Consider the following 12609-nt stretch of genomic DNA (forward strand, 5'->3'; position numbering starts at 1 on the left):
AGAGAGAGAGATTTTATTGATTTAGCATGTTTGTACGTGACTTGAAGATGCTTTGTAATGGTTGTGGCGTTTAACTGCATTGTAATGTGACTATGTGAGAGAGAGAGAGAGAGAGAGAGAGAGAGAGAGAGAGAGAGAGAGAGAGAGAGAGAGAGAGAGAGAGAGGTGTTCGTGGGATGGTCTTGGTATTGCAATTTTAAGATAGATATACATATATGTTATATCTGCATGCGGCTCACGTCTTCCCAAATCCCATTCCATGTTTTCATTTGGATAAAAACTAATTTCTTCTTTTTTTTTTTTTTTTTTTTAAAAAACTTAAAAACCAATTTCTTTTAAGCTATGGGAAAACCAATTATTATCATTTGGAAAATGTTGCTTTCTTTTTCTCCTTTTCTTTTCTTCACTTTTTTTTTAAACAAAAAAAAAAAAAGGCTTAATTTTCTCAACTAGCATTTTGAAGAATAACAAATAGAGGGTTTAAAGTAATGAAACGATCTGGCATCAATGTGTGGCTCACTTCAATTCTGAGCATCAAGTTGCATCATTAAAGATGACCTGTATATTACCAATTTACCATATACATGTGTGTGGTTTTTCTTCTTTTAATTAAGCATACACGTTACGGTTTATCCAAACATCTAGGCATAAGCTACAAAAACTACATAAGCTTACTACATTGAGCTTAAATTAAACCGAGTAAAATACACATTACAACAATAAAGTACAACGGTACATATAATCAACAACCAACAAAAGTTGTGTGTGGCTATGTGCTCCTGCTCGAACAAGCAGGTCGAGGAATGCCATTCGAAGCTTCAACTTTTGTTGCAAAATCCGACTTGTGAAGCATTTGCTGCACAGAAATAGCGGGATGTAGTTAAGCCACCAAGACCAAGCCCCACCAAAAATCCTATCAAACTTGTGCATTCCGTTGGTCTAGCTAAAGCTGGTCGAGGATGTTTGTAGAGGAAAGAACGGGTAATAGTTGTGTTAGGTCAGGGTTGTCGCCATCTGTAATGTCTGCAATATTCTGTACAGCCAAAAACGGATCACCTGACGATGGTACTGACCATTGGCCAATGCTGCTCAGGCCTAGTGAAGTTGCCATGTTCGGAATTGTAGGACGACTTGAAGGTAGTGAACCTTCCACCAAGCCCGTTGTGGAACTCTGTTTGCAGCGTTATATCTACCACCTTTTTCCTGTCAAGTCTGACTACAGCCGGCAGACGAAAGAAAAGGCTTGTAGGTTAGGGAGTAAGATCACATGAAATAAAGGTTATTGGGTTTCGATGCCGCTTTAGAGCCCTAAGCCAGTGTTGAGAAAGAAACTGTCCACCTTTTCTTGTGTTGTTCGATCTTGAAGATAGATGTCAGGAAAAACCTACACACAATCGGGACATTGCTGTTGCTTTAATGATGTTTGACTTGGCTGCATCCAGCAATGGGTCTGCGTGGAGGGCTTTATCAAAACAGAACTTGGCTTCCTCCCACTGACCTTCAGCAACAAATACGAGACCCAGATTGTTATATGCAGGAGCGTAGCCAGGTCGGAGTTCCAGTGACTTTGAAAACATTGCCTTAGCACGTTCATATTTTTTCTGCTGGCGGTAGAGATTCCCAAGGTTGGAAAATATGGTGTATGCATCTTCAGTTGTTGCCAATGCCAATGCCCGCTTGTATACTTCTTCAGCTTGTGACGGCTCATCCGACAGTTGTAGTGAGATACCTAGTGATGCAGCTATGAATATTAGAGAAAATTATGATTATAAAGGAACAGAGGGACGGGGGAGGATGGAGATTTGACAAACCTAGATTTGACCACGCATAGCTGCAATCCTTAAAACGAGCAACCGCAGCTTTGAGATACTTCTGCGAGTTCTTGAATTGTCGAGTGCAGAGGCTGTGGAGGCCTAGCTGGTGCCATTGCACAGGATCATCTGGATCTTCAGTGACTGCCTGGAAAGAAATATAGAAATTAACCTTGGTACTATTCATTGGCTGGAAAAACAATCTTACATATACCATAGTCTTACTACAAGCTCGGTTCTTACACTCAAGACGTTAGTTCAAGTCGTGCCTAATAGGCAGGAATTACCTGCTTTAAACTGTAGACAGCACGATCTTCCACTTCCAACAGCACGTTCTGTTCAGTTTCAAATGCAGCAGCAATCTCGTGTTGCGCCTTGTGAACCAATGCAAGCCCTGCCCATGCTATTGGAAACTCAAGTAGAGCAGAATCTCCATCTCTTATTATGGACGCCATTTCATTTCCAGCCAAAGAAAGCTGTTCACTAGGATCTTGAGACCTTTCTGCATCCTTGATCCGGTGGATTGCAACAGCATATCGAGTAGACATGCAATTAGGCTCCAGTTTTGCTGCCTATAGAGCAAGAGCAACAGAGAACAGTTTAAACCAAGTGTATAGCAAGGGAAGCAAATAAAGAAATTAGAAGCCAACAAAATCAAAGTCGCAGCATGCAATTATCCTTTTCAAAATGAACAGGCAGAGAACCCCCAGCAACCACGCAACAAATATTTTGTGTTACTGTACTTTTACAAATACATAAAGAGCAGTTATGTGTCACAGTTTTCCATCAAGAGCGAGGAAACCAACGAACAATCTTAAGAAATAAGCTATAAATGACTGAAGCAATGAATTATGAGCACCTTCTCCAAGCACTTGCTGGAACTTCTATGATCACCAATCAGGTAATATGCATTAGCAAGATTAGCCCATAAGTGTGCTGCCCTAGGATCTGCCTTCAAGGATGCTAACAAACATTCTTTTGCAACATTGACAGCTGTAATCTGATCTGCAGAAGCACATTCTCCACCATTTGCCCCAGCACCTGTGAATTTAGTGCAAGAGAGCAACGGTGAAGAAAATTTGTTCAACCAGCTACATAATAAAAGAGACAGCAACGTTCTACAATACTTTGGTATCGGCACAAGAAGTAAAAAATGATAAAACTTCCTACAAGAGTTGAAGACATCAAATGCATACCTGCAACAACTGAGCCATGTTTACACAAAAGAAGGGCGGCATAATTGATCAAAGCTGCCGGATGATTTTGATCTTTGAGGATTAACTCTTGGAAACACTTTTCTGACAGCTCCAAATTTCCACTGACAGAAAATTTAGGTATTCAAATGTAAGAGAAACATAAATTATGAAATGTTGAAAAGTTTCAGTAAAAAAAGCAACAAAATTGGTTTCCACACATGAGATTGACAAAGCATTTAATTTTGATATGCTCTCACCCAATAATAAATTCTCCATAAAGGTTCTTACCATCTAAATTAACAGCTCTTAGCGACTAAGATCAAAATTTTTCAATGTGCTTATTTTTCTTGCTTCAAATAGCAATTTCTTCCGTTGTTTCTTATCAGCTATAATAGGCATGATGGAGAAATTAGCTAAGTCTTAACATATTAATACACAAGAAATAGCGATAGAATATACTCTTACCTCTGAAGGTAAGCCATCCCAAGGTTCCCAAGGCAATCATAGTTGTCAGGAGTAATAGCCAACAAAGATGACAAAACTGCAATAGCACTCTGAAGTGTACAATAAACTTCAAGTCAAATGGTGCAATGAGAAAAATGTAACTTTGAAAAACAACAATGTCCAAAGTCTTGTACCTGCAAACGACCAGTTCTAAGAAGTATCAAGCCAAGGGTATTCCAAACAGCTGCCTGCCTGATATCTGATTGTATTGATTCTTTCAGTTTTGAAAGAATTTCCTCAAGCTCTTCAGGTTCAAGTTCATTATCCCGACTACTATCCCCTGAACTTTCTAATAAAAGGCACTGCATAGTATAAAAAACATGTCAATTTGGATTACCCAGCGCACTTATCATTCAATTTTAGTTTCTTTTCTTTTCTATTTTTAATTTACAGAAACAGAATGCTTGTTAATGATGCAGTGTACAATATAGATAAAAATTACAGTACCTGTGCATGGTGGATTTGAACTAGTGAAAGTAAGTCTGGTCTGTCAATCTCTGTCTCTGGACGAAGCAAGATCTCTGCTGCCTTCTCGTATGCCAAGACTGCCTAAAACATTTTACAACTTAATGAAGACGGCATGCACTAGAAAAAGAATGAGTTAAGAGTTTAAAAAGTTACCTTTGATGGTTGGCCCAACCTTTGATACATTAGGCCCAGAATAAAATGAGCATGAGCATTTTTTGGCGTCTTTCTTGAAACATGTACCAAAGCCTATAAGCATGCACTTAAGAATGTCAAGTAATGAAGCAGTCATATACAGGGCATCCAACAGTAGGGACGTGTCAGAAGCTCAAAACTGAGGTGTGTCAACTAAAGTGATGTGGTCATGTTGAAGAAGCCTTAAACATAACTTGCATAACTTCCCGTTTTTTGCTTTGCCACTACTACTATTATCAGAATGGAGAGAACAACACACGACAATCGCACCGGAAATATAACCACCACAGTGTTCGATGAATTTTAATATGGTGAAAGGCTGAAAGCTACTGCCCATTCGTTTCATAGGTTTGAACCACAATTCAAACCTTTTTGCCACAGTGTTTTCTCTCACAAAAATTTGAATTCTGTTCAAACTTATGAACCAAAGGGGCCACAAGTCTGTTTCCTATACATCACAATTCACAGCTTCTATGACACAAGTGTGTCAGTTACTTTCCAACATACAGGACCGGCTAGATCAATGCACTTTGATAGTAGGAACTATGGAATATATTAATGCATAATACTATAAAAATTCCAGTAATCCAGAAGGGAAACCAAGGCTCACTGTCTTAAGGCTGCTGACTCTTTCCTCACGAGACGAGGGAACCCCAGGAGCATGCAAATCGCCATCTGCATCAGCTCCACCATCAAGGAGGGACTCGGCCTTAGTTCTCGAACGGCATCTTCCAAGCTTGTTTAGCCTCTTCCCTTCACCTTCTACCATGTCGTTGTCCTTACAAACTACTGTACTCTTATCTTGACTGCTTTCATCAATTGCCAACCTAATTTCAGCATCAAACCACTAATAATCATTCAATCTCAACAATAATCTTATCTCTACTCATTCCATCAATTTCTAACATAAATTCAGCACAAACCAAAACTAAATTTGTCATTACCGATTCTCAGCTCGTCAAATCATCGCCAACAAAACTATAAGAAAACTCAAAAATCGCAACTTATTTATCGAATGCAACACGAGAAACCAAAAAGGAACAATATTGAACAAAGCAATCTTCATTTCGTATCGAGAATTTCTCGAACAACAAAATCAACAAGCTAAAATTGTTGCAAAACCGTATAAACGAATCACAGATTTTGATCATTTCCAGTAAAAGATGAGACTAGGTTGAAGAAGAGAGAGAACCTGGTGAAGTCAGGAGCTGAGGAGGGGAGAGAATCGCCGCCATCGGTTTCAGGTGGATCGTCGTTTAGGTCGGCCAAAACGACAATCTTGGGATTGGGAGGCTGAAGCAACTTCGAGGTGTTATCAATGGAGGTCTCCGTCGTTTTCAGCTGTGCACGCTCGAGCGCTTCAGACATATTTATCTTTGTGTTTTTGCTTTCACTGCCGCAGCTATGAAGTAGAAGAAGACAAAGAAGCAAACCTGAAGAAGGCGGAAAAGGCGTCGTGAGATTTTTCACTTTTTTGGTTTCAGCGGATAAGGTTTGGTGAGCTGGGCTTCTGTTTCATTTTGGGTTTTAAGGCCCAGAATTTGGCCCTATGGTTGTCAGGATCCCTCAAAAAAAAAAAAACTAAATAAATACGGAAATAATTTGTTCTAGTAAATGACAAATTTTTTCATTAATAAAAATTCAAATATATTGAGATTTATTGATACTGTGAGATTTTATGGAAATTTTAATTAGTAAATAATTTATTTATTAAGAAAAATTATAATGAGTGTTTTAAATAAAGAACTTAAAAAGAACAGTTTATTATAATTAATAAAAAAACAGATAACAGATATATTCGGTGAATTTTAGGTAATCAAACATTCACTGAATTTTAGTTCATAGATATTTTTATTGATATGAAACTTATTTATTATTTTTCAGTAAAATATTAAATAATTTACTTAAACAATAAATATGAAAATTTTATAAAAAAAACAATCACTTTCTTTTTTATGAAAAAAAAAAATGATCATATTCTTATTTAAAAGATTCAACTATTTTTCTAATAGAACTTTCTCTCTGAAAAGGACATTTTCAAATACTTGTTAAGAAACGTGGGTTTCTTATATTGTGAGCCACATATTTATTTAGTAATTGTATTAAGTTATTTAATTAATCGGGCTAATTGAGTGATTTAATTATAAAAAGCTCAAATAGTCTCCTAACAGGGTATAGGCTGAATGAGTGGATATATTGACCCAACTAGATTTAATGGGAGCCTAATGGGGCAGTATATAAAGAAACTTAGGTCATGGTTCCCAAGACGTCAAATCATACGACAATTTTCATTCTTTGAAAACACCCCATTAAGGAACTAAGGAGATTTGACTAAGAAATGCAATAACTGTCGTGCTCGTTGTCTTAGAGAATTCTACTAGAGATTCAAGGCTGCACCAATGGAGACATGTATTTGTTCTAACCTATTTTCTTGGTAATTTGGTGTGATGACTCCTGGAATGTGGAATTAGGATTTAAAGATCCAACAAGTGGTATCAGAGAGGTCATCACATTAAATTATTGAGAGAATTTTTATCTCCAATATCTCTGGCTGAATATCATGTTGATTGATTCATATGATTTTTCTTTTGTTTATAGAATTTTAGATATGCTTTATTTTGTTAAGAAAAGCATGTATATAAATAATCGTATGAATTCTTGGTGATTGATTTCAATCAATATTTGTTGAATAAATTCAGAATTATTTATTATTCACAAAATTGATTATCTGGAAAATTAGGGATTAAGAAAATTTGGTAAAAGAAAGTTTTTTCTTCTTCTGGAAATTTTTTTTTTGTTCTTCGTTGTCTTCTCCTTTCGGAGAAGAATTATGGCCGGCGGCAGCCTTGGCCACCGGCGCTACGGAATCAAGGGTACGGCCGTTGGGCCGCGCCGACGAGGTAGCTATAGCCTGGTGACCGCGGCGGGATGTAGACTAGCGGCGGCCAAGGCCGCCGCATAAGGAAAAGATTAAAAAAAAAAATTTGTTGCCGGCGGCAAGCTTGCCGCCGCCGGCATTTGGATTCCCAGGTGTAGCCATTAGGCTGTGCTGGACAGTTATTGCCGTGACTGACCAGTTGCGGCATGGGGATTGGAGGTTTGGCGGCCGCCAATGGAGAAGAAGGGTCGCAATCGCAACCCTAGGGATTCACAATTATAGGATTTGGCCCATAACTACAAAAAAAAACAAAACAAAAAAAAACGGCATGGGCTCATTTGGGGCCTGTGATAAAAGAATGGACCACAGGCCCATATTGGGCCTGTGATTTAGTATAAGGGCCGCAAGCTATACCTGCGGCCATAAAGAATAATAATTGCCAAAATTGACAATTATGGGTTTGTTTTAAATCTAATTTTGGAGATTTTGGGCTTTTTTAACCCATTAACAAATTAAGTGCAAATGAATTAAGGATTCAATTGAATAGAATAAAATTCCGGTTCTTTATTTTGTTTTATTTGATTATTATTGCACTGAATTGTCTTATATTTTGAAATAAATTGATTGAAATAATAATGTTGCCAAAGTAACCTCTGTTGTAGATGTTGATTTGTTTTAAAATATAAAGATGAGTATACCTATTATTTATGCGAATAATGATCGGCCCAAAGGAAGGTTATTATTTGGCCGAATAATGGGTATACCTATGGTAATAAATATGTGACAATTATAAAGCTCTCAATGTGAGCAATAGTCGGCCTAAAGGAAGGCTATTGTTTGACAGGATTTATTGTCAATATTTGATTACTGTGCGGAGAGTACCACTTACAAGTTGATATTTCTGGTCCAAAGACTAAATATCAGTGTTGTGTTAGGTATCTTGAAATGGGCCTACCACCTTGCTTCGAGTTATTTATTTATGTCATGTATGTATTATATGGTTGATTATGCTTATGTATGACGTGAATGTTGATTGTGAGTATATATATATTTTTATTCTATATTTAGTTTCTACTACTACTGTGAATATTTCTGCTCAAGTTAACGCAATCCCAATGCTGAATGGGACGAATTTTAAAGTTTGGAAAGAGAACGTGAAAATCGTTCTCGGATGTATGGACTTAGACCTTGCGCTCAGGACAGAACGTCTCACTGCTACTACGAAAAATCTGAACACAGATAAAATTGAGAAGTGGAACCGCTCTAACCACATGAGTCTAATGATTATGAAACGCTCCATTCTGGAGGCGTTTCGGGGCTCTATTACTGAGAGCACTAATGTTAAGAAGTTTCTCAAAGAACTTAAGCAATATTTTGTCAAGAATGAAAAGTCAGAAACGAGTAACCTTCTGAATAAACTCATTTCCATAAGGTATAAGGCAAAAGGGAACATAAGAGAGTACATTATGGAGATGTCTAACATCGCTGGGAAACTAAAGGCACTAAAGTTAGAGTTGTCTGAGGATTTGCTCGTGCATTTAGTTCTCATATCTCTTCCTGCACAATACAGTCAATTTAAGGTGGGCTATAACATCCAAAAGGAAAAATAGACTGTTAATGAGCTCATATCATATCATGTGCAAGAAGAGGAAAGGCTTCAGCGAGATAAGACTGAAAGTGCTCACTTGGCATCAACCTCTCAGAATAAGAACAAAAAGAGAGCTATGGATACTGCAAAAGGAACACCCAAGCAGAAGAAAGTAAAGAAACAGGATGAGAAATTCACCTGCTATTTCTACAAGAAAGGAAAGACTCTCATTATGGTTTGTTCTGAAGTTAATTTAGCTTATGTACCTAAGGATACTTGGTGGGTAGATTCTGGTGCTACTACTCACATTAGTATGTTTATGCACGGTTGCCTGTAGAGCCGACCATCAAATGATGCTGAAAGATTCATCTTCATGGGCGATGGCAAAAACGTTCCAGTTAAAGCTATCGGAACATTTAAATTATTATAAAGACTGGTGTCTATTTGGATTTGATTGAGAGTTTGGACAAATCTAGTTATTCTTGTTCTTTCAGAAATAATAAAGTTAGTCTTTCTCATAATTCAAATGTTGTTGGTACTGGTTCCTTAATTGACAATCTTTATATGCTTGATACTGTTACTTCTGATAATGAAATTTTGCACACTAGTGCACGAGGTACAAAACAAAAATTAAATGAGAATTCTGCCACCCTATGGCACAAACGTTTAGGTCATATCTCTAAACAGAGAATTCAGAGGCTTGTGAGTGATGGAATTCTTGGTCCCCTAGATTTGACAGACTTTCAAGTCTGCGTTGAGTGCATTAAGGAGAAACAGACAAACACAAGGAAATTAGGCGCCTACAAAGCTACAGACGTCTTAGAACTTGTTCATACAGATATATGTGGACCATTCCCTACGGCTTCATGGAATGGTCAACAATACTTCATTATGTTCATAGACGATTATTCAAGATACGGTTACCTATACTTAATACATGAGAAGCCACAGTTAGTGGACATTTTCAAGGAATTCAAAGCCGAAGTTGAACTTCAACTAGGCAAGAAAATTAAGGCTATCAAATCAGATTGTGGTGGCGAATACTATGACAGATATGACGGATCAGGTGAACAACATCCAGGACCATTCGCTATCTTCTTAAAAGAATATGGAATCATCCCGCAATACACAATGCCAGGCAAACCTAGCATGAATGGTGTTGCTGAGAGACGAAACAGAACTCTTAAAGACACGGTGAGAAGCATGATTAGTCATTCTTCCTTGCCTGAATCACTTTGGGAAGAAGCATTAAAGACTGCAGTTTATATCCTTAACAGGGTTCCAAGCAAAGCAGCGGCCAAAACCCCCTATGAACTATGGACTGGAAAGAAGCCTATCATTAGGCATTTACATGTTTGGAGTTGTCCACCTGAGGCAAGGCCTTATTGGCCAAATGAACAAAAGGCTGGACTCAAGAACGGTCAGCTGCTACTTTGTTGGATACGCCGAACGCTCTCGGGGATTCAAGTTTTACAATCCCACTATTAGGTCCTTCTTCGAGATAGGAAATGGGAGATTCCTTGTGGATGTCGAGTTTGGGGGAGAAGATAAAGTAAGGAGTGTTGTCTTTGAAGAAGAAGAGTTCGTTTCTCTTCCCAATATTGCTATTGTTAATGGCCAGGCCGTAATACCTGCCATTGTTCAAGATGCAACTCCAGAACAAGACAAGAATGAGGTTCCCCATGCAGCACCTATAGAGCAAACTCAACAACCTCAAAAAGTGCCATTAAGGAAATCCACAAGAGAAAAGAGAAGTGCGATTCCAGATGATTATGGGCATGTTCTTTTGTCCATAAAACTCAAAAAAAGACAACTCAAGTTTCAACTTTATTCAAGTTCACGTTCTTTTAAGTTTCAATTTTATTCAATTTTACTCAACTTTATTCAAGTTCTAACTTCAACTCAAGTTATAACTCAAATTCAACTCAAAAATTACACTCAAGTTACACTCCAAAAGAACAACCCTATCGTCTTTCTCCAAGAACATGAAGATGGTGTAGGCTTAGGGGAAGATGATCCTATCAACTTCCAACAAGCCTTACAGAGTTCCAATGCTCAAAAGTGGATTGATGCCATGAAGGATGAGATGAAATCTATGAAAGACAATGGCATTTGGGATCTTGTCGAGTTGCCTAAAAGAACGAAACCCGTAGGTTGTAAATGAATAGTTAAGACCAAAAAGGATTTGAAAGGTAACATCGAAAGATATAAGGCTCGTCTAGTCGCCAAAGGATTCACTCAGAATGAATGCATAGACTACAAAGAGACTTTCTCTCCGGTTTCTTCGAAAGACTCTTTTATGACAGTTATGGCACTTGTGGCTCATTTAGACTTAGAGTTACATCAGATGGATGTTAAGACGACGTTTCTCAATGGCGACATTGATGAGATGATTTATATGGTCAAGCCAGAAAACTTTGTATATGGATATTCAAAGTCTATGGTCTGCAAGTTAAAGAAGTCCATCTATGGTCTCAAACAGTCTTCCCGTCAATGGTATCACAAATTTCATCAAGTTATCACTTCTTATGGTTTTGAGGTGAATGTGGTCGATGATTGTGTATATCACAAGTTCAGTGAGAGTAAATTCATAATAATAATAATAAAAATAACAATAATTATAATAATAATAACAATAACAATAATAATAATCACAATAACAATAACAATAATAATAATCACAATAACAATAATACTAATAATGATGATGATGATGATCATCATAACAACAACAACAATAATAATAATAACAACAATAATAACATTAATAATAATAATAATAATAATAATAATAATAATAATAATAATAATAATAATAATAAGGCTAATAATAATACTGATGCTAATAATGATGCTAATAATAATACTGATGCTAATAATAATAATGATGCTAATAATGCTAAAGGCACCAACTTAAATCCCAACTTTTATGTACTAACATGTACATGAGGTGTCACTTTTGTATTAGTAGATATTTAAAATATTATCAAGTCAATTAATAATAAGAGACAACTCACATGCCATATCAATTGATACACAAGAATTCAAACTTGAGTTGGTGTCTCTCACATTACTACTTTCATAAGAGAAATCATCAGAAATAAAAAAAAAGGAAGCATCAAATTCCTAATTCAAGTTGTAGCAAAGCCCAAATCTTGACTTGCGGAAGTTGGAAAACATAAAAGAAAGAAGAATAATTCATGTTCGTTTCATTAATTTGAATCACAACTCAAATTTTTATTAGTGTTTTTTCTCATACAAATTCAAATTATTTTTATACTACAATATTTTTCTTCATATGAATTCAAGTTGACTCGAGTTAAAAACCCAAACTAATGAAGCGAACGAGAATAGACTCACTAAAAGTAGCAAAAAAAAAAAAACCAACATCTAGGGTATTGTATTGCAACGAGCCATTGGCACTAACGCAAAATGTCAACAAAAAAAAAATCCGAGTCTAGAAAAGAAAAGCAGTCAATGGAAGATTAAGGCTTAGTTTGGCAATACTGTAGATTTTAGAAAAATTACTTTTAGCTGTGCTGAAGGAAAAAGCAGTTACAAAAAGCAACTGAGTGTTTGGTAAACTATAATTATAGTAGCTGTGGTGGTTCCAAAATTAGTATAATAGCGTTTGGTAAATTATGAGGTTAAATTGTTGTGAATAATTAACTATTACGACTATATTATATTATACTATAATATAATATATATTTATTATTATATTTAATATAATACCAAAAAAGCTATTATTATATAATATATTATATAATTATGATATAGAATATAATAATATTATTAAAATAATAACTGAAATAATTAAAAATAATGATTATATTATATTATACTATAATATAATATATATAATTACAATATAATGCATATTTATTATTATATTTAATATAATACAATAAAATTATTATTAAATAACATATTATATAATTATGATATAGAATATAATAATATTATTAAAAT

General features: G+C 36.0%; 1 protein-coding gene across 2 annotated transcripts; it reads right to left on the reverse strand.

Annotated features, from left to right (window-relative positions):
- Positions 1 to 472: 472 nt before the first annotated feature.
- On the reverse strand, positions 473 to 5604 carry LOC21391569 (probable UDP-N-acetylglucosamine--peptide N-acetylglucosaminyltransferase SEC). Of its 2 annotated transcripts, none has more exons than XM_024169244.1 (11): positions 5364 to 5604; positions 4782 to 4998; positions 4133 to 4225; positions 3959 to 4060; positions 3646 to 3813; positions 3473 to 3561; positions 3008 to 3129; positions 2671 to 2852; positions 2099 to 2383; positions 1812 to 1959; positions 473 to 1729 (listed from the first exon to the last, which is right to left on the reverse strand). In XM_024169244.1, exons 1-11 carry the CDS (start codon positions 5537 to 5539, stop codon positions 1374 to 1376), a joined length of 1938 nt encoding a protein of 645 aa, XP_024025012.1. In that variant the 5' UTR covers positions 5540 to 5604; the 3' UTR covers positions 473 to 1373. The 2 variants fall into 2 exon arrangements, with proteins under 2 accessions (XP_024025012.1, XP_024025013.1); XM_024169245.1 differs by having other exon boundaries at positions 4782 to 5018; positions 5364 to 5381.
- Between the last annotated feature and the right edge of the window lie 7005 nt (positions 5605 to 12609).

This window comes from Morus notabilis, unplaced genomic scaffold (genome assembly GCF_000414095.1).
Source record: "Morus notabilis unplaced genomic scaffold, ASM41409v2 Scaffold701, whole genome shotgun sequence".
Taxonomy (NCBI): domain Eukaryota; kingdom Viridiplantae; phylum Streptophyta; class Magnoliopsida; order Rosales; family Moraceae; genus Morus; species Morus notabilis.